The sequence below is a fragment of the Micromys minutus genome (genome assembly GCF_963924665.1).
Source record: "Micromys minutus genome assembly, chromosome: 9".
Classification (NCBI taxonomy): domain Eukaryota; kingdom Metazoa; phylum Chordata; class Mammalia; order Rodentia; family Muridae; genus Micromys; species Micromys minutus.
In genome coordinates, this window is record NC_137978.1 from 27,748,395 (window position 1) to 27,771,319 (window position 22,925).

Sequence of the window (22,925 nt, forward strand, 5' to 3'; positions counted from 1 at the left end):
GAGCTGTTACCTAGTTTTTGTTTGTTTTTAAAGTTAATGTCTTTTATTTGCCTGGAACTTGCCAAGTAGGTTAGCCCGGCTTGTCAGCAAGTCTCAGGGACTCGCCTGTCTTTGTTTCCCGTGAAGTTGAATAACAGGAGCATCCCACCATGCCTAATGTTTTCATGTACATTCTGAGAAATAAACTTAGGTCCTCATGCTTATATGACATTTACTAACTGAGCTAGGTCTTTATTCTTTAAAATGATTATTACGTTAATATAGATTCATGAAATTGGTATGAGTGTAGTAATTCTTTAACCAACTAGTTTCCCAACTATCCAAACTGAAAGACTATTAAGACTTATTAAAATTGTCTTGAGCCAAATACTGAGCAGTAATTCCTTCATTCTGAACCTCCCAGCTAGCTAGGCTTCCTCCCAGACAGTATTCCCTTATTACTTGCATTTTTGGTACTTTTTGTTCCAATTCTCTTCTGTTGTGTCCTTGGCCTCTCCTTGTGGGTTGCTTCTTCCTTTTTTCCTTTCTTCCTTCCTTCTTTCCTTCCTTCCTTCCTGTCTCTTTCTCTAATCCTCTAGAATTGGAAATTCCACTTTATCCTCTCTAAAGCTGTGTTGGCTCATTGACTTTTATTGGAAAAGTAGAGAATGAATGAGAAGCAATATTTATACAAACGTGAGACAGGAGCTTCTAAGAATAGACATAACAAAGCTGTCTAGACTGAAACCAGATAATGAGATAGAGAAATCAGCACTTGAAATAATATGAATAATACAGATTTTACAGTGTGTACGAAACATTGCCAATACTATCCCTGATGTAAGTGGAATGACATATTTGATGAAATTCATCACCACTCACTCAGATGTTGCTTTTGTACATTTATACTACTATCCCTGGTAACCCCTAATTGGAGTCCATGTTATCAGTGTCTGCTGATTACTCAATTCAGCTTGTAAATCCTTACAAAGATCTTTCTCCCTGACTCACAAGACCGGACTCTTAACATCTAGTCATTTCTTTAGGTTCTTTACTATATTATATCTTACGCTATCTGATGACATGTCACTTGGACATTTGTTCACAGTTGTGCTTTGTTTGTGGTAAGTACTTTTTCTCTCTCTGCTTTGTTTTTCAAGATGTGGTTTCTCTGTGTAGCCCTGGCTATCCTGGAACACTGTAGAGCAGGCTGGCCTCAAATTCACAGAAATCCACCTGCCTCCCCCTCCCAAGTGCTGGGATTAAAGGTGTGCATCACCACCACCTGCCTAGTAGTAGGCCTTGTAGGCATTTATAATTTATTTACCTACATATTGAGCCTCTATATAAAATATACTAAGTTGCTTATATTTTATTTTCAGCAAAATTGACTTTTTCAGTATTATTGCGCTAGGCGTGGTGGCAACACTTGGGAGGGAGAAGCATGGGGATCTTTTAATGAGTTGTAGACCAGCCTGGTCTACATAGTGAGTTCCAGGACCACCGGGGCTGTGTAAAGAGACACTGTTTTGAAAAACAAAAAGTTTTTTTTTTTAATGTTGGTTTAAATGTGTGGGGGTGGGGCAGAAGTATTGAGGAAAAAAAATGCTGAACTCAGTTAAGGCAGGGACTTACATATATCTTACATATATCTTACAGCCCATCAGAACCATGCCATCCTATCTCACAAGGCAGAAGACCAGACAAACTTTCTCATGGGTTGGCAGGCCATTGCCGAATCGAAAACAGTTCCACCAAATGTACAAGTAAGTAGTGAAGCTCTTTGGTTGGACTGCAAAATGAAGCTTCTCAAACTGAACTGATACTAGTTTGTATTTCAGTTGTTCTATTCACTGTGAATTAAGGTTTGAGGGACAATAGATATGAATTTTTGTGATGCAAAAACATCTGTTGTGGCTTGTTAGTAAAATTTGATGTATACCATAATGTCATCTACTTAGGGTGAATTTGAAACTTAAAAGATAAAAAGAGATGTTGGTACTGTGTCCTTCCCAACTTTGTGCTTGTGTGGGTGCCTGTGGTGTATGCGTATGAGGTCTGTGTGCTCGATGGAGGCCTGAAGCTGATGAAAACTGAGTGCTTCCTTGATTGGCCTCTGCTTGTTTATTGCAATATTTTAACCTTTTGAGAATTTCCTTGAGTGTTTTCTGATCCTTCATTGACCTTCATTGACCACTCCCACCAGTTTCCATCTCATCCCTTTCTATACAACTTTGAGATTTCTTTTTTCCCCTTTACCAGATGACTTAAGTTTGTGTTGTGTGGCTAGTCTTGGGAGTAGGCCTGCCCTATAGGGATCAGTTTATTAAAGAAAACCAACTCTCCTTTTCCTGGCTATCAAATGCCAGTAGCTACTTAGCTCCTGATGGGATTTTGTGCCCTCCTTCCCTCTGTGCTAGGACTTTTGTCTGGCTGGAGCTTGTGAAAATCCTAAGCATGCTGTCATAATTGTCTTGAGTTTATATGTGTCCCTGCCTAATTGTATCTGGAAAACATTTCTCTTGATGTTATTGTCAACCACCCCTGGCTCTTAGAATCTTGTCTGTCCCCTCTTCCATGAAGATGCCTGATCCTTATGGAGACCCTATACTTTATCTGCAGGTTTCTTTTTGCTTGAAGCCAGAGCTCACCAATTCCAACTAATGTAGCTAGCCACTTGTGTGTGTGTGTGGGGGGGGGTGTCCTTGATCTGCTTCCCAAATGCTGGACTCTCGGTGGCTGCCACCCTTAACCTGGCTTTTTATCTGAGTGCTGAGAAACTGAACTCTAGTCTCTGTGCTTGCTCGCTGGCCCAGCTCCTCACTCCTTAGCAGTTTTGGTATTATTAGGCACTTTTCTAGCCCCTTGAAGGAAGCCTTTCTTGTTCTTTGACAATAACTGAGGTAGTTAAAAATCGTAGGCATCTAAGTTAATCATTTATGCTGAAAATAGTTTATTGAAGCCATTTTGTGTATTTTCACCAATTGTATTGTTTTCCCCAGTAAGATAGATGGAAAGATTAGAGAAACCATGTAGAGGAATTTCTAGTTTAAAAACATCTTTGAATTTGAGAAATGGCTCAGTGGTTTTGAACACTGGCTGGTCTTTCAGAGGATTCAGGTTTGGTTTCCCCCACAGATATCATGATCACCTTTTGTAAGATCCAGTGCATGGGCACTACCATGCTTGGGCAAACATTCAAACAAGCACTTATCACATGAAATAAAAATTCAGTTTCAAAGAGCTGGACAGGGATGTCCTCTAAAAAAAAATGTTTTTAGTATCAAATTCTAAAAATGTTTTCCCATGTTTATCATTTTTCTTTGTTACTTTCTAGAGAAATTTGTATGAAAATCAATGATTGTTCTGAGATTCACATCAAGGTTGGACAGTTTGTGTTGATTCAAGGGGAAGATAATAAAAAGCCCTATGTTGCTAGACTGATTGAATTATTTCAAAATGGTGAGTTTGGGCCTTATCTTATGAAATGGGAGCCTTATCATATGGGTCATGATTGCAAAGTATGCATGAGGGGAGGCCACTGAGCTAGGTGCTTGCAGAACACCATGGACTTTCTGAGGATTGCGTAAGTATTAGCTGTTCTTTTCTTCATCTAGAATTTATGCACTTGGCAGCACGGTGTGGGGTAAAATGGAATTAGATGGCTCAAGAATTTAGCATTTTGGGCTGGAGAGATGGCTCAGTGGTTAGGAGCACTGACTGCTCTTCCAGAGGTCCTGAGTTCAATTCCTGGCAACCACAACGTGGCTCATCTGTAATGAGGTCTGATGCCCTCTTCTCTTCTGTTCTGTCTGAAGACAGTGACAGTGTACTCACATACATTAAATAAATAAATATAAGAGGGCTGCATAGAGAAACCTCAAAAAGTAACAACAGAAAAAGAAGCAAGGGAGCAATTTGAAACTATATAAAGCCATCTCTCCCTAAGGATGTATTTGCTGGAATCCTGTGGAGGCTTATATGCCTAAATGGGATGAGGAAAACATAGATGGGAGGGAAGAATGTTTGACAAGCCTGGAGAGAAACTTCATCAAGCTATTGTCTACGAGAGAGAGAGCACATCAGCAGGAGTGTGAGCTTGCTATAAGATTTAAGAGTTCTTGCATATAATTTCAGTTAATGACTTAGTTATCTCTATAGATATCTTAGTATCTATAGAATTGAGGACAGAGGACTATGAGAAATCAGAGAATGCTTGTGGGAGTTGGTTCTCTCATTCCATCGCGTGGGTTCCAGGAATTAAAACCTAGGTTGCCAGGGTTGGTTCCAAAGTACCCTACTTATTGACTCTTCTTAGTATCCCAGTATTTCTTGTTTCGGTTTAGTTTTTGAGATTACGTCTCATGTACCCCAAACTGAACTCTATCATTAAGTTGTGATGTCCCTTTACTTGATTACAAAGTGCTGGGGTTATGAACCACCATACCTAACTGGTGGCCTTCTTAGTAATCACTAACTTGTAAAAGTTTTTTTTTCCCATTAATTTTATAGTAACTTGTTTTTCATCCCTTTGGAAATTCCTTTGTGTACTGATAGACACTATAAAGAAGCAGAGTACTTTGGCTGGAAAGATGGCTCAGTACCTGAAAACATTTAACTATACTTTCAGGGGACCCAGGTTTCTAGTACTGTCTGCTTGTAACTCCAGTTCCAGAGGAGTTGATGGCCCTTTCTAGCCTCCATGGATACGGAATACAAGTGATACCCATACATATATCCAGACAAAACACTCATACATATAAGATAAAAATAAGATCTTTTATAAAACATGGGGCAGTGCCAGGCCTGTGGCACACGCCTTTAATCCCAGCACTCAGAAGGGGGAGGCAGGTGGATCTCTGTGAGTTTGAGGCCAGCCTGATGTACAAAGCCTGGGCTACATAACCCTGCCTCAAAAAGCCACACACAAAAAAAGTGGAGTAACATAAAGTACTTATGGAGTCATTTTGCTGCTGATTGGTCCTTAGATAATTGACAAATAATATTAGGTCCTTGAAACTTGATTTCTTACCCTGTAAGGGAATAAATAGGTATAGTATATGCTTTGTAGAGTTTAGAGGGAATAAGTATATCTGTTGTGTAGTGTTTGGTACTTAGGTACTATCCGTACTGTTTGCCTTGCTATTTAATCTTCCCTTTTCACCCAACCCTAGGATCTGAAGTTTCTCCCAAGAAGTGTGCACGGGTACAATGGTTTGTCCGATTCTCTGAGATTCCTATTTCTCAAAGGCATTTGTTAGGCCGGAGGCCTCCTCCACAGGAGATATTCTGGTATGACTGTTCTGACTGTGATAACAACATTTATGTGGAGACCATCATTGGCCCTGTTCAGGTTTGTGCCTTAAATTCTAGGTTCTATCTTTAGAGCCCATACTGCATAGTTTTAATTTGAATTTTGTTCTAATCCTCTCTGTTTGGCTGCTTGCCCCAACACACAGATACTGACAGCACAGAGCATATGCTCTGGGCTTTCTAGAGGAAGCAATATTGAGATTATGACTGGAAAGAAGATCAGGAGTTAGAAAATGCTCCTTAGTGAAAATGATATGAGCACAGGACATTGTAAGGCAGAGTATATAATGAGGACTTCACCTTTAATTACTCAGTACAGAGAGTACTGGTTGCTAAAGGCAATCCTGTGTTACAGGATTTTTTGATTCAGGAGCTGAGCTGTTGGGTCTAGGATTATACTCCTGTGAAGTTTGGGTGGGGAATTGGTTTATCGATTGCCAACAGAGACTGTTCTGACCTGCTATAGAAATTTATCTCACAGTTGAATGAGTGAAGGCAAGAAAGGTAGATGCAGACATTGAAGCATATAGATTTAGAAGGTGTGCTGTTTAGCTTTTGTCAACTTGATATAATGAAGAATGTTTGGAATACCTCCAATAAATTGGTCTGTAAGCAAGTCTCTAGGCATTTTATTGATGAATGATGTGAAGGGTCCAGCCCTTTTGAGTCATAAAAGAAAGCAAGGTCAGTAAACAGCATTCATTCTTTGACCTCTGCTTCAGTTCCTGTTTCCAGTTCCCTCAGCTATGGGCTGTTACCACGACTGCAAGCTTTAAGGTGAAATAAACCTTTCCCTCCTCTAGCTAGTTTCAGTCAGTGTTTTATCATAGTAACAGAAAGTAGCTACAACAGAAGGGCAGAGGAGAATGAGTGCTTAAGGAATAAGCACTGTTGGGAGTTAGAGCAGCTGTCATTAAAGTTAGCCTCTGCTAGTGCGCAGGCCATTTAGGGAACACCAAGCACCAAGTGAGGTGGAGTTAGAAGGCAATGAAAAACAGTTTAAGAGGCAGGGGGAGGTAGCTTAAGCCTTTAATCTCAGCACTTGGGAGGCAAAGGCAGGTAGATCTCAGAGTTCTAAGCAAGCCTGGTCTACAGAATGAGTTCCAGGATAGCCAGAGGTCTCAAACCCAAAGAGAATGGGAGTAAAGGGGAGAGGCGAGGAAGAAAAGAGAACCAGTTTAAGTCATCTGATCTTGGAGCTGTGCGGGGCTATTTTGGGGAGTTTGGCCTAGGTGAATAGATTGGGGAACGGGGGCAATCAAGGAATGGGCTAATATGTACTTAGACTGAGACAATAGCTAGAATCAAGACGAGAAAGCAGGCAGGGTGAGGATATAGTCCAGTTAATAGACCACTGCCTAGCTTGTATGAAGCCCTGGGTTCAGTCACCAGTACTACGTAACTCAGCTGTGGTGGTACACACGTGGGATTCCAATGCTCAAGAAGTGGTGTTAGGAGGATCAGAAGTTATAGGAGACCCTGTTAAAAAAAAATAGTAAAGCCTATGAAAGGAAAAAGAATCATTTGCTGGGCTTGGTGGTGCACTGGAAGCAGGGGCTGGCAGATCTGAGTGTGAAGCAGGCCAGGGCTACAGAGAAAGACACTGTCTCAAAAACAAAATAGGAATAATTTACATTTCATCAAAATCTTTGAACTATTTGTGGCTTTTTAAATGCTCAGTTTCTCAATTAGTGTGCTGCACAGTGTCTCTTTAGATATAAAAGGTGGCATTTCATATAAAGATGTGAGCTTTAATAGGTTTCACTGTAGCCTTGATAGTTTTTCTTGGCTGTGTAGTCTCCACATTTTCTTGTTATCTCACATCCAAAATTCAGGTAGTGGCATTATCCCCAGAAGATGTGATCCCTGTGACTCAGAAAAGTGAGGAGACACTGTTTGTGAAGCTATCCTGGAATAAAAAGAACTTTGCCCCACTTCCATCAGAAGTACTTGCAGCATTGAGGAGACTAGAAGATACCCCTGAGTGCCAAAAACCTTTAGAAACCAAGATTAAGCGTGTAAAAGGCCCTTCCTGGAACACAGCAGAGCAAGAGGTCAAAAGGATTGAATCTAGTCATTCCACTTCCAAACCTCACCAGGCTCCTGCTCACACTGTCACCCCCAGTGCAAAGAAGTCGCTGGAACTTGATGGTAAGTGTGGTTGTAAAATAGTTTTACCTCAGTGTGTTTATGCCCCTTTACAATAAGCCAGCTGCCTGGAGATGGGATTGCTGCCTCTATAATTGGCTTTTTCTGGCAAGTCATTGTTGGGTCACAGTCTGGCCTTCTGTCTGGTTCTCTTCTCTTAGTCTCATTCATTTGGGAGTCACCCCTGTTACACCCTAGTGCTGATTTCCTTGTTAGGCCATATTCCATTGTATCAATAACTGCACCTTATTTGTTTTTAATTGAAGACATCCAGATGTTTCTAGTGTCTGGTGCTTATGAAGAGAGCCACCCTAATTAATGATTCACACTAACACTAGATGACTTTGCAGGCTCTGTGTGTATCTGTCTCACACCATATATATGACTCAAATTGGCTCCTGTGCTTTTTGTTTTTTAAGACAGTTTCTCTGTGTAGCCCTGGCTTTTCTGAACTCAGTCTATAAACCAGACTGGCCTCAGACTCAGATCCTCAGAGTCCTGAGTGCCTCTGCTGAGTGCTGAGATCAAAAGGTGTGTGCTTCTGTTTGCTTTAAGACTTGACATTTCTGCCTGCCATCCCCTCAGTTAGGTCATGTCCTGTGGAAAGTATCAGGGTTGAATCAATAATGTACTATAAAATTTCTTTAAAATACTGTTGCATTGGGGGTAGGTACTGTACAGTGTTGACTTGGGAAAGCTTAATTACTGAATATTTATTTATCTGTAAAAGCTAACCTAGAAGTCAAATTCTAGATCCTGCAGATGGAGCTCAGTGGAGGCGTACATGTTTAGCAAGGTCCTGGATTCAATTTTACAGTAAAAGTCATGTGCATTTATAAATAGAAAAATTATTTAGAAGCAAAGAGGCCATTTGGCCTACAGGAGGACACTGGGTTAATTCCAAATATGAATAACTTCTGTTCTGCTACTTCAGTTACATTATGAGATTGTGGATATGTATTGATAGGTATAACGTCTGTCTCTCTAGGCTTAGGCTTTACCAGGAAGCCTAACATGAGGCTGTCACAGAATGTCTTGTGTGACTCCTTGGATTCTCAAAAAACATCTAAGCGAAGAACAGCCTTCTCTGAGACTACCTCGCCATCTAAAAAGTCTCAGCCTGGTGAAATCAAGACCTCTCCAGCTTTAGAAACTCTGGGAAAAAATGGACAGGCTCAACCCTTTTGTGCCAAAGGTAGCATGACGCTGAGAACCTTGGGCCTACCTACGATCACCACAGAGTTTAAGGTGGAGAGCACACTTTGCCCTGTCAGGAGCAAGTTGAGATCTTCAGTGGTGCATTGTGAAAATCTGACACCAACATACATTGGGAGGTAAGGAGGAGCATTGCCCCCTGTGATGGAGACACTTTATGTGGCGAGAAATGAGTACTGTAGAAGGAAATACCCTAGTCTCATCCAATCAGACATGAGTTAGTATGAGTTCAAAGTTAGCCTGAGCTACATAGTGACTTTATTTCCAAAAATAAATGTTCTTCTCTTCAGATGTCATTTGAAAACACTGATATTTGTTTCTGAAACTATACTTCTTCAAAGTCCTGGATTTCATTTGTTTCCTGTGGCTCTTTGCCACAATTTAATGATCATTTTGTTTTAAATCAGGTTGGTTTCTGATTTTTGTTTTTTTTTAACTTGGAATCTACTCTTAAATATAGTTTTTAAAAAAGATAATGAATCTAGGACAAGCTCTATAGTTCGACACTGAGTAGATAATTGTAAGCTTGGATTTTTTTTCAAAACCTGCTTTATTTAGGATCCAACCCCTTCCTCCTAACCCAATGACCAGAGATAGGGGGAAAGAAGTTTAACAGGAAAGGCTGTTGTGGACCTGTTTGGAAGTACTTCCTTGGGGCAGTTCCACTCCTTGTTGTCAGGACACCAGCAGTCCAGTTCAATAGCAAACACCAAATACTATATCGGCGGCGGCGGCATGAGTTGGTGGAAGTGGCCAGAATCAGCTGGACGAGTTTCTCTCTACGAAGGGAAGACTTTGCAAGGCATAGCAATGCAAGACGGCTTCCAGAAAAACATCACATGTCACAGTTGAATTGTTAAAGAGACCAGAAGTTTCTGCTTCAGATAATGTTGTATAATAAAAATTTGACAGACTACAAATAGCCTGATTTTTAAAGTTTCTTAAGTAGACATTTCTAGCACCTTAATTATAATGAGTTGCTCACTACATGTTTTATACCTAGTATATTTCTGCTAATTTTGAGACTTTGTAAACATGACAAATAGAAAAGGGACAAAGTCTGTTGGGGGTTAGTCCATTTTGATCTATAATAGTAGTGTGATGAGTCTGATTTAAATGATGTGTTAAAATTTTTGGATCTCTTTGATAATCTTTTTTAGCAAAGTTTGATGAACTCTTGCCAAGGTTGGTATGCCAAGAATAGAGACTGCTGAGACCTGACCATCTCCAGTACATATTATGGATTCTTGGTGTCCCAAATGCCTTTCTATAAATAACCCTGATGTTATAACCTTGCAGGGAGTTAAGAGAACAAGAAACACACAAAAAACCCATTCACACTTCTCATCATGTCCGTAGAAGGAGTTCTCTCTTGACTATGAAACGGATTAGGCAGCAGCTTTGGTAAGACTGCCCATTAAAAAACGAAGCTAACCTTGTTCCCCTTCTGTGATAGCTTCTTGTCCCTTAGTGTCCCTTCTATTTGAATGGCCGGTACACTTAGACTGTCTTTTTCACCTAGCATTTTTTACAAGTGCCATAGTTTGAAAGGGACAAGAAAATGTTAGCCTGGCATTGTGGTTCCTTGGCTCATGCCTGGTGTTTCCAGCAAGTCTGGGAATGTGGAATGCCTAAAAGCATTAATTATAATTTTGATAGACCTGTTTGAATTTGGGTAGATTAACATTTGTAATACTTATTTTCTCATGTATAAAATAGGGAATACATTTTGTTGAGGGATTTGGTGGACTATGTAATGCCTATAGCAGAAATTAAACAAATACCATATTGCCTGGTGGTGTGGTAGACTGTAATGCCTCTAAAGCACACTTTGTACAGTTATATAGGCCTGCACACTAAATAATAGAAAATAATTAGTCTTCATCACTCAGGCTTCTAGATGGTGATAAAAATGACCAAGAAGAGGAAGAGTTCATATCCTCAGCGGAAGTGTCAGACTCCAGTAGTGAGGAAGAAGATGAGTTTATTACCTCTGTTTCAACAAGAAATCCCCTGGGGCAGTCCAGGACACAGAGAAAGGCCTATAAGACATCCTTGAAGACCCCTTCCACATCACCAAAGAAAACTGTAAGGTTCTTTTGAGTTTCTTTCCCAGTGACATGCTCCTCTTGTATGGTAAAGAATGGTAATGCCAACACCAAACAGTAACAGTTGGATTCTTAGCGTAGTTAAAAAAATAGTCTGTCCCTAAGAGGAACGGGCCTACATGAACTTGAGGACTGAAAATTAATCTACTTAAAGATGACTGTTTTTACCCTTGTTATTTTAGACAGTGTGTTGTTATGTAGTCTAGGCTGGTTCCAAATTTCAAGCTACTACTGCGTGTGGCTAGCTCAAAGTTCAAGTTCTTAATGGCCAGAGTCAAATAGCCAAGAGCCCAGCCTCCTGAGGGAAATACAGACACTGACATATCCTGGTGTTTGCATTCCCTCAGCTTGGAGAGGGGCTTGAAGCCCAGGCTGCACTTGATGCAGCTGAGAAACCAGGAGTGCTGCTTCAGTGTGGTAATGACTGCAGTAGCAAAATGGAAGGAAGTTTTTGTAGAACTGTAACAGCAGTAAAGATGTTGGAGTCTTCTCGTACAGAGGTGGGCTTGAGGAAACAGGGTAAAACACAGCAGAACTCTAGCGTACAATTAAATGATTGTTTAGACACATTTTCCATTTTTCCAGAGCAAGATGGAGCTGAGGTTGAAATCTGAGGAAAGGCTCTAGGGAAGGGAGTTGAGTAGATCCCATTTGAACTAGAGGTCACATTTATTGCAGTTTGGATGCAAAAGGTTCTCTGTTCTGCTTGTTCACATACCTGGGGTCTCACCTGAAAAAAGGAAGGCCTTTGTAGCTCTCTGAGCATAGTTACAAGATCTTCTAGACTGCTGGTACTTTCGTATCCAATAGTGTTTTCTACCAATAGATAAATGACCTTTTAAACAGTCTGCACACATTGTGGTTGGGGAAAAGAGAAGACAGAACTATTACTCTGCTCCCTGGAGGAGAAATGAGCACTGCTTTGTTCCTCAGTAACCCTCAAGAAAGAAAGAGCCTGTGGAGCTGGGGAAATGGATCAGTGTTCAAAGGACTATGTCGAGTCACAACTGGAATTCCATTGTTGGCAAATTAAGTGTTCTTTCTGATGTCTTTGGACACCAAAAATGCACATGGTACACATACATACATGCATATAAAATGCCCCTGCACATGCAATAAAGTTGTTTGGTTTTTAAAGGAAGAATGGGCCTATGAGTGAGCGCACTGACAGGGATTTGTAGTAGGAAAGTCTGGTGAAGCTTTTTGTTTAATTGTTTTTATTTTCTTTGCAAAGAACTAGGTTATGGATTGAGGCATTCCTGAATCATAGCTTAACCATATATTCAAATAAAGAACAATATTTCAGGAATCACATACAACCTCTTTTTGTTTCTTGGTGTTTGGTTCTCTTCTTGTTTTTTTTTTTTTTTTTTTTTTTTTTTTTTTTTTTTTTTTTTAAGCAGAATAGCTTGAGGTACCTAGTTTTAAAATTTTTTCTTATTTGTTTATTTAGTTATTTGCTTTGAAATATTTAGAGGAAGACCAGGAATAGAACTCAGTGACAGAACAATTACTTACATAATATATGTGAAGCCCTGGGGATTTTGTTTGTTTTTGAGACTAATTGTATAGCTTTGCCCTGGGTCCTGAGATTTGTGTGCACCACCATTCCTAACTGAAAACTCTTTATTTTCTCAAGTTAACTATTTTAATCCCAATTCTTTTTTTTTATTAAACAACTTTATTTTACAAAACAATTTAATCCCAATTCTATATAAATATTAGAGCAAAGATTGTGCTTGGACTGTGAGCGTGTTTGATGTGAAAGGACAGGGATAAGAATGAATAATTTTTAGTTTATGCACATAGGAGGTAAGACTACCTTTTGTCTTTTACCAATTTAACTTTTGTTCTGGATAGTTTTGTTTTATTACAATTACTATTCTCTTTAAATACAGCCTAAACCTCAACACGCTACTCCTCAGATCCGAGACAGAAACTTGGCTGTCCGGGAGCCAGCTGGTGTGCTTGAAGAGGCCCGGCTGAGGTATTGTTGCTCAGTGGTCCTTGAGTAGATAGGAGTGATGGGGCTCCTTCACATACATTGGAGGTTGGTTGAGCCAGTACTATTAAAGACAGTATGACAAGCACTTAAAAACCTTTGAACAGCCTCTGGCTGACTAGTACAAATGGAAGGAAACCTCCAGTGCTGCTGCCATCTTCTCTGGGATGGGAGGTGTTTCTATGGGTGGAGCCTCTTTCAAGGCCTTAAGTAGGAATTCTTTTAAAATGCAGGAACCTAGATCCTGTCAGATGAAGATTTTGGGAAAGTAGTAGGTTTGAGTCTACAGTGGTTCTGTTGTAGAAAGGGGAAGTTGGGTGAGGCAGCATGGAGAGAGGTAAGAAGTGAGGAATTTCCTTTTATTCATACAGCTTTCATAGGAACAACAGGGACTTCTCCACTCTTTTGGTAGATGGTTTAAAACTTGTAAAGCCTTTTTTTTTCTTCCATTTACCACCAACTGTAGGCTGCATGTTTCTGCTGTGCCTGATTCTCTTCCCTGTCGAGAGCAGGAATTCCAAGACATCTACAACTTTGTGGAAAGTAAACTTCTTGATGGGACTGGAGGGTGAGTGATGCCGAGTAGAGAGGTGGGTTTAGTAAGGGCTCTGCTCACCATTGCTAAGGCTAGGAGAGTAAAATTCTGCCTTTCGGAACTAGTGAGGCCCCTGAGGCTGCAGCTCAGTTGATAAAATGCAAGGTACTGGGTTTGATCCCTAGCACTACACAAACTGTACGTGGTGGTGAAGTAGAGGCAGGAGGATCAGGAGTTTAAAGTCATCCTTGGCTACATAGTGAGTCTGAGGTTTGCTTGAGCTATGTGGGATTTTTGTCTCAATTTTAAAGGGGGATGACCTTTGGTGGTAAATGCACGTGTGGCCTTGACTGTGGACTGCATGTCCTGACAGGCCTAACTGACCAGTCTCCTGTAGTAGTTTCCACTGTTCTTACTTTCATCTCAGGGGTCTTGCTCTTTCTTAATATGTGGATGGGCTGGACCTAACCTGTGTATATCGTTTTCTTGCTCTAGGTGTATGTACATTTCTGGGGTCCCTGGGACAGGGAAGACAGCCACTGTGCATGAGGTCATACGCTGTTTGCAGCAGGCAGCACAAACAAATGATGTTCCTTCCTTTCAATACGTTGAGGTTAATGGGATGAAGCTGACAGAACCCCACCAAGTCTATGTGCAGATTTTACAGGTAGGCTAAGTTGCTTGGGGTTTTGGGGAAACATTCCTTAGAAACACACAGAAAAGGAAAGGATTACCTAGTTTTATGTGTACTTCACAAATATATCCAGAGGTGGCAAGGATGAGGCAGGCAGAATTTTCAGACTCAAAGATCTTGGTCTGGGATGTTAGATATTCATTGATTACATGGCAACATGGATGGAGCCCCCAGCTCACAGATGTCTTGGGATTGGGTGTAAACCTTGTTCTTTTATTTGCTGTTACCTTGGAGGAGATACCACTCTAGGTGAAGGGACTAGAGTAAGAGGCAGAGAACAGGAAATGAGTAGCTTCTTTCTTCTACAGACTCCACTTCAAGATCAGGGGAATGGAGTCACTACTATTTACTACAACAGTACTTTTCCCCTGTGCAGAAACTGACAGGCCAGAAGGCAACAGCTAATCATGCAGCAGAACTGCTGGCGAAGCAATTCTGCCACCAAGGGTCCCGGAAGGAAACCACCGTGCTGCTTGTGGATGAGGTGAGGTCCTGGGGTACATGGCTACCTCGGTGCTGGGGAGCTGGCAAGCAGCTCAGGGGAGGCAGGACACAGTCCATAGTGGGCGGTCCTCAGTTCATGTTTTCTTCCTTCCTACCTTCCTTCTTTCTTCCTTCCTAACTTCTGTATTTATTTTATATATATGAGTACACTGTCGCTGTCTTCAGACACACCAGAAGAGGATATCCGATCCCATTACAGATGGTTGTGAGCCACCATGTGGTTGCTGGGAATTGAACTCTCTGGGAATTGAACTCTCTGGAAGAGCAGTCAGTGCTCTTAAGTGCTGAGCCATCTCTCCAGCCTCCATGTTTTCTTTTATGGCAAACAGAGTCTGTGAGATTGCAGTGGTTCCTGGATTCCTATGTCCCCAGGTACTGCTGGAGTACCACTGGGATTTCAAGACACTTCAGTGTGTCTGTGAAGTGCAGGAATGAGAAGGCTGAGCCCAGGGCCGCAGTGGAACCCAGTTTGGTTCCGAGTGAATGTTAAAACAAAGGTCTCTGCTGTGGCAATCCTTGATGAAGAAGTGGTCTTTGCTTGTCCAAATGTTTTATTTGATGGTGTATGTGATGCATACACCTTACTCAGGGTGAACCAGGCATTAAATACCTTTTTCGGGAAGGAGTGCTATGTGACAATCTCTATGGTCCTCTCAATGGTGTCATGGTTACCTGCTCCAGAACCTGCTGGGCAGGGAGCTGCCTCCACTCCTGCAGATCTCAATTCTGAGATTCTGAGCCTGTTCAACCGTACCCAGTTCTGTGGCACTATCCACTTTCCCCACTGTGAAGTGCACTGGGAGTACAAGAGGAGGGACTGACTGCTGCACAGATTTCACTCTCCCGGGAGCAGATAGTGGACAGGCAAGAGTGCTGGCTCCTTTTATATCCACTGAAGCCTGTCCTGGTTAGAAAGTCTGATGTGGATGGCAACATGCTTGAACTCAGTAGAGGAGGCTATCACTTATGTGCCCTGGCTCAGTCTCTGAGTGACATTGTATGTATATTGTCGTCTTTGGCAGCTTGACCTTCTTTGGACTCACAAACAAGATATAATGTACAACCTCTTTGATTGGCCTACTCAAAAAGGCACCCAGTTGGTAGTGTTGGCCATTGCTAACACCATGGACCTTCCAGAGAGGATCATGATGAACCGTGTGGCTAGCCGACTGGTGAGTCCAGGGTGTTCTGAAAAGTGAAAATATAAAGGACCAGGAAATAAGATTTCTGCTATAATTATAACTTTTATACTGGAATAAAAGACACTGATTGTCCTTTTCTATAAGTACCATGCCTTGGCTTTCTGGTCCCACAAGTAATAGAAGTTTTAATTACTTTTTAAAAATATCTAAGTATATACCATCTGCCATGTCTTAGGGTACTTAGAATAAAGCATAGAGCCAGACAGTCTATCTCTGCCTTCATGGGCTTACGGTTTGTCAGGAAGAACATCAAACTGTGAAGTACATGGTAAGGGAAGGTGGGGGCTATGCATTTCCTTAGAGCATCTTTGTCTCCTTGAAAGATTCTAAGAAAATAAAAGTTTATGATATAAAGCAGAATAGTATTTACTGTTCTGCAGGGTACCCAAGTCAACTAGGCAGCAACTTGTTGAAAGGAGAAATGGGAAGAAATGAATAGACTGTTATGTGGAACTTGAAAATGCAAGTGATTTTTCCCCCTCAAATCTGCCATCTTAACTCTTTAGGGCCTCACCAGGATGTCTTTCCAGCCCTATTCTCACAGCCAGCTGAAACAGATCTTAGTGTCCCGACTGAAGCATTTAAATGCCTTTGAGGATGATGCCATCCAGTTGGTAGCCAGAAAGGTATGTCATCTTCTGGAAGCTGTTTGCTGTATTTTCAAGCCATTCAGCAAGTCCCTCCTGAGCACCCATTGTGTGTGTCCTGTGCTGTTGCTTCAAATGAAGAAAACTTTAGGAAGTTCTATAAAATAAATGCCAAAGGATGGGAGTGGTGGCACTTGCCTTCAATCCCATGTCTGGCAATTTCAGGATTTGGGGGACATAGACAAACAGATCCTTGATTAAAAACCCTCTTTCTGTGCTAGAGAGATGGCTCAGTGGTTAAGAGCACTAACTGCTCCTCCAGAGGTCCTGAGTTCAAATCCCAGCAACCACATGGTGGCTCACAACCATCTGTAATGGGATCTGATTCCCTCTTCTGTGTGTCTGAAGACAGTTATAGTATACTTGTATATAATAAATAAATAGAATTCCTCTGAGGTCAGAGAAGGAGAAACTCTGCTAATGAGGAATTCCTCCATTATGAGCTGAGACTCAGACGGCTATTCAGCCAATGACAGACTTCTACCTTAAACAACAGAGTTTTACCACATAATTGAGTAGCAAAGTTTAAGCAAGCCAGTTTATAATAGCAGGTTTTTCCCTATACTTAGCTGATGACAATGAGTTTGCCAACAAAGAATTCCTTATCTGTACATCTTTTGATGTACATCTTACTTTTGAAGTCTTGTTCAGATAAACTGGCAAATCATCTATCCTCTATTCTTATAATAGATTTATTCTATGCATAACCCTGTCTTTTCATTGTACACTGCTGCCTATGGCCATATCCCTAGATATGAGATCCAGGAAGTCAGACCCAACCTAGAGTGAATGTGTTCTTTGATTATTTCCTGAATAATAAAATGGGATTTCTACCCTTTCCACTGGTGTTATCTATAAAATCCTGGGATAGCAGCGTGGGATGGAGTAATTGTATTCTAGACATGATAGGATCCCAGGCTGTCCTTAAGGACAGAAGCCCATTCTGAGCTAACACCACCTTATCTTTTTTATGCCCAGAGCCTATCTATAACGTTTAGGATTTTCTATGCCCACCCCAGCTCGGAATCTATTATATAGCTTTGGACTTAGCTTGTTCCCAACTAGTTTTTATAACTTACATTAGCCTATATATATTAATCTGTGTTCTGCTAGTTAACTCTCCAGTTCTGGTCTGCTTATGCATCTGGCTGAAGTCCGACCTTTTTTCTTTTGGTATAGACCATCAGCTTTTTATTCAACCAACCAGAAGATAAGAGAAGGAGTGTTTACAAAATACGGTGTAGCCATATGAATAACAATACTAAAGTCTGTCTGCATTCAATACTGTTGGCACAGAAATTAGCATTTGAGTAGCATAAAGGCAATCTTTACACAGTCCACAATGACCACCCCAACAAGAGCCAGTGGTTATTTACCTGAGATGGCAAGTGGACAGTAAGACGATAGAAGTAACATGTTCCTTGTAGGTAGCAGCCCTCTCTGGAGATGCCCGACGCTGCCTGGACATCTGCAGGCGTGCCACAGAGATCTGCGAGCTTTCCCATCTGCATGGTGACTCTGTGAGCCTGGTGACTGTGACCCACTTAATGGAAGCTATAGATGAAATGTTCTCCTCGTCCTATATTACTGCTATCAAGTAAGATAAATGCTCTGCTACCTGCACTTCTGATGAGAGGTCCCAGCTTGGGGGCTTTGGGAGTTGGCTTGTTTCTCAAATTTAACTCATTCTATCTACATTTAATTAGCTTAAGAACGTCCTTAGGAGCAAGTGGGAAGGCAAAAACACAATCCCTAAGTAAGGGCTGAATGCTTATAACTCTTACTGATACATTTATTGAGTAAAAATACTACACAACAGGCTGGGTTTGTTTTTTCATGCCCATAATCCCAACACTTGGAAGGATAAGGCAGGAGAACTGCCACAAGTGTAAGACCAGCCCAAGTTACACAGTAACACTTCCAGCAAAGTCTGGGCTACACAATGAAAGAAAACATTAGGTAGGAAGCTGTTGAAAGCATTTGCTGCTCTTTATAAAAGATTCAATTTTAGCTCCCAGTATACACGTCAGATCATAGCTCCTGTAACTTCAGTTCTGGAAATCTGATACCCTTTTCTGTCCTGCATGCACACACAAATTCTTTTCTTCTAAGGGATAAATGAACAAGAAGTTAATGTTTCTTACTGAGGCATGCTCTACTCCCAAAATTCGTAAATTTTTTTCTATCCATTCTTTCATTCATTTGTTCATTTTGAGGTGTAGGCATGATTCTAGAAGTAGTTCCTGTCTTCTGCCATTTCCATTTTCTATGCCAGCTTGATACTTTGGGGAAACGGAACTTTGTCAGGAAATCCAGTATTTCCTCCTTAAGGTTGCGTGCATCCCCTAGAATTCACATTTCTTGGTTTCCTTTAAGAAACTCTTCTGTCCTGGAACAGAGCTTCCTGAGAGCCATTATTGCAGAATTCCGTCGATCAGGACTTGAGGAAGCAACGTTTCAACAGGTAATTGGGTTTCATCAGGTAACTGGTTGAATGCTGTTTTTTCTGATTCTTCTAGATATGTGTGGGTCTAAGGTTCTTAGAATAGGGAGGTAGTTAATGGGTTGAGTTTATTCTTTCATAACTAGAATGTTGGCCCTGTGGTCCAATTCTCCAATACCACATAAACCAGGGATGGTGGTTTATACTTTGAGGTAGAGGTGGGAGGTTTATAAATTGAGTCATCCTTGGCTCATACACACTTTGAGACCAGCCTGGAATATATAAGACCTTGTCCTTTAAACAAAGGAAACAACAACAAAACCCAGGAGTGACCTTTACTTATATAATCATTTCATACCGATCAGCAGATAAGGTAGGCGCAGTACATCTTGTAACCCTGAAGCTTTAAAATATTGAGTAGGCATGTGGTGGTTTATACCTGTGATCTTAGCTCTTGGAAGAAAGACCTGCCTATTGTCACATAGATAAATGAAATGGCAAGGTTCAGATGGGCTGTGTCCTGTTCAGCAGCTTGATTTCCACTCACTCACATTTGTGCATGTGGTATCCAAGGCATGACTGTTTTGACACTGGGTCTTACTATGTATGTAAGTGCTTGGACGAGCATCGCCCATCATATCCCAGGTGCCCAATTTTTGCCAAAGATGATCAGATAAGAGCCCGGGATTATTGTTTTTCCTAATTTTTGTTTTGCTTTTGTCATTAGATATACAGTCAGCATGTGGCTCTGTGCAGAATGGAGGGACTGCCTTACCCAACCATGTCAGAGACCATGGCTGTGTGCTCACGTCTGGGTTCTTGCCGGATTCTTCTGGTGGAGCCCAGCAGGAATGATCTACTCCTTCGAGTGAGACTCAATGTTAGCCAGAGTGATGTGCTGTATGCTCTCAAAGAAGAGTGAAGAACTTGACAAACTTCTGCTTTTTCTCAAAGAACATAGATTTATAGCAAAATAACAACATGGAAATTGTTGTTGTCGTTTTGTTGTTTTCCATTATTTATTTTTGCTTTTTTCAAAGTGCTTGAGAAGTTTATGGTAACATACTATGTATATAAAGATATGTATACAGTATACTTGTATCTCTGTAAAATAGTTCTGGGGGAATTTGTATGAAATTAGGTTTCCTGGTTGCCTCTGGGAAGTAACCTGTTGGTTGGCCAGGGGTTAGAGGAAGACTTGACTGTGTGCTATGATGTATTAGATTTTGAATGATACAAAGTAAAGTTGATTTTATAGAAAAGAACTGGTGTGGTTTGGAGTAGATCTCACTGACAATGCCCCTTGCATGCAGACAGCACTGGATTCCTTTCCCAATGCTAAATGGGGAACATCATGTAATCTCAGAATTTGGGAGGCTGAAGCAGGAAGATTACTGCTGGCCTGATGCTAGTCTGGGCCACCTATAAGAAACTATAATACAGAAATGACAGATACAAAGTTTTAAAGGTAACTTGCAGAGAACCTGCATTCAGGTCCCAGCACTCCATCTGTCACTCTTGTTCCAGGGTGTCGGACACCTTGCTTTGCAATGGCTGTAATCATGTATATCATGCAGGAAACACTGATTTTAAAACAAAGTTACCAGTAGAAGCTGCTTAAGAATAAATTCAGTAAAGATATGCTAGGAACTGCAGATATCACTCATTGGTGAGTTGAAATCCTGTTCATCCGCATACTGCAGCGAATTGGATATGGTGGTACACACCCGAAATCCAAAAGCGTGTGAGTTATACACAGAAAGATTAGAGAGGGCCACCTGTTTGCTTTCTATTGCTGCAACAAAGACACTGTATGACCAGAAGTGGCTTCAGCCAAAAGGTTTAATTAGGCTTCATATCCTGGTCACAGTCTTGTAATTTTAGAAATGTCTGTCAGTGGAGGTTCCCAGAAAGTTGTTCCTATAATTAACATTCTAGAAAGTAGATCCAAACTCAGCTTCTCATGCTTTTGCAGTAAGCATTGCCAAGGTATTAACCCCCATCAAATATCATGAGTTTTAAAGAGCAGCACCCTCCGAGTCCAGGAGATGGTGTTAGATCTCCTGGAGCTGGAGTTACATGAAGTTGTGAGCTGCAAGGAATTCAGTTTAGATCCTCTGCAAAAGCAGTATGTGCTCCTAACCATGGAGCCATCTCTTCATGTTTCTTTCTCTTGGCAATTAAAACATTTATGTGTGTATATATTCATGCAGTGGTCAGTGGAGGCAATGAGTGTCACCGGAAGCTGGAGTTGTGAGCTGCCTGACATCAGTTCTAGAAACTAAATCAGTTCTTCACTGACAGACGTTTCTAAAATTACAACAACTGCTCCTGGGTCAACACCCAAACAACTACACCCTGTCCATCGGTGGATGCAGTGTGGCACAAACAGACACAGGGAGTTTCCTCGTCTGTAAAGAAAAATGAAATTAGGAAATATTAGGTGATAATATTGCATGCTGACTCATGTGGATGCTAGTTTTTAAATTGATTATTTACTGATTACATAGTGAAACTATCTCATTGAAAACAAAAACCTCCCAAAACAAACTCTGACAACAAAAACAACCCATAACTTGAGTGGTGGTAGAGCTCGGTTATTAACAGTGCTTACTCTGTAAGCATAAGGATGTAAGTCTGGATCCCCAGAACCTAGATAAAAAGCTGGGCATACAGAGACTGAGGAGATGCCTTGGTGGTTAAAGACACTTGCAGCTCTTGCAGAGGACCTAAGTTCAATTCCAAGCACCCATGTGGCAGCTGACCACCATCTTCCAATCTGGTTTCTGCACATGTGTGGTATACTTACATAAACACAACAGAACACTTAGAAACAAAAATAGAAAACAAAAGTGGAGGCTTCAGCACATGTAGCTCACAAGACACTTAGTTTTCTTGAAATAGGGATTATCTGTACAGCTTTGACTATCCTATAACTCCCTCTGTAGATCAGGCTGATCTTGAACTCAAGAGATCCACATGCTTCCAACTCCCAAGTACTCTGATTAAAGATGTGCACCAATCTTTTCTTTTTTTAAAATACACATTTAAAAGGGGGGGGGGGGGTCTGATGCCCTCTTCTGGCGTACAGGTGTACCTGCAGACAGCACATTAAAAACAAAAAACAAAAAAACAAAACAAAAGCTGTGAGTGATTGCATGAGTTTGTAACCTCAGCATTGGAAAGAGACTAGGGATTCCAAGAGCTCACTAATCAGCAAGACTAAGCTGAAACAGCTTCCAGTTGAGTGAGGAATGGGAAGCTGAAGATGAAACCCAATGTCCCAGCATGTGTACTGCACACCTTTAGGCATCGTACATGTACACAACACACAGTCACAAATACAACTAACTCCAAGCACATTTTTCTATCATCTGAACAAAACGATAGCCTCCAGGAAATGGTGTAGAGACCTAAGAAAGCAGTGTAAAGTTTAACATGTAATTGGACACAAATGTGATTCTTTGCCATTATTCACTTATATTCGGTGAGTTTTCTTGTGCACTGGTCCCTCTGGCCATTATCCACTTGTATCCCTCCCTGCTCTATTATACTATCTTCTACATTAGACTCTATGCCTCTCTGAGTCTCTTGCATGGAAAACTCAAGATCTGGGAGCCTGTGGCAGGCCAGAGTGAGCGTCCTGCAAGAGGATAGATACTGAAAAGCAACTGTTGCAGAATGGGAGGCGGAGTCATTGACAACTTCTCAAGTTAATGTACATACATACGGAGGTAGGGCTAGGGTTGGGAGGTGGCTGAAAAGAGGATCACAAGTTCCTTGTCATCCTTCAATACAAATCAAAGTCAAGGTCAGGTTTGAGTACAAAAGACTGTTTCAAACAAACCACTCCTTTAATCCCAGCACACAGGAAGTAGAGGCAGGTGGGTCTCTGAGTTCATGGTCAGCCTGGTCTACAAAGCAAGCTCTACAACAGCCAGGACTGTTACCGAGAAACAGTGTCTAGAAAAACAAAAGACAAATGAAAAACCCCAAACCTATAGGAATCAATGTCTACTGTGTATTACTTATGTGTTAATTTGAATGTCGGAGTGTAGGCAGGCCTGCATCTGTGTAGGGTCAGAGGACAACTTCGGGAGTTGCCTTACTGAAGCAGTTTTGTAGCTCTGACTGG

The 22,925-nt window shown here is 41.2% G+C and overlaps 1 protein-coding gene across 1 annotated transcript; it reads left to right on the plus strand.

The window, feature by feature from the left end:
* Nucleotides 1-1,650: 1,650 nt before the first annotated feature.
* On the plus strand, nucleotides 1,651-19,712 carry ORC1 (origin recognition complex subunit 1; the record flags this gene model as incomplete). Its single annotated transcript, XM_080920611.1, has 16 exons — nucleotides 1,651-1,745; nucleotides 3,317-3,441; nucleotides 5,154-5,336; nucleotides 7,132-7,443; nucleotides 8,429-8,774; nucleotides 9,955-10,059; nucleotides 10,548-10,743; nucleotides 12,662-12,750; nucleotides 13,232-13,333; nucleotides 13,796-13,967; nucleotides 14,371-14,478; nucleotides 15,521-15,670; nucleotides 16,207-16,326; nucleotides 17,775-17,944; nucleotides 18,724-18,811; nucleotides 19,518-19,712. The coding sequence occupies 16 exons, from the start codon at nucleotides 1,651-1,653 to the stop codon at nucleotides 19,710-19,712; spliced, it is 2,556 nt and encodes an 851-aa protein (XP_080776737.1).
* Nucleotides 19,713-22,925: the final 3,213 nt, after the last annotated feature.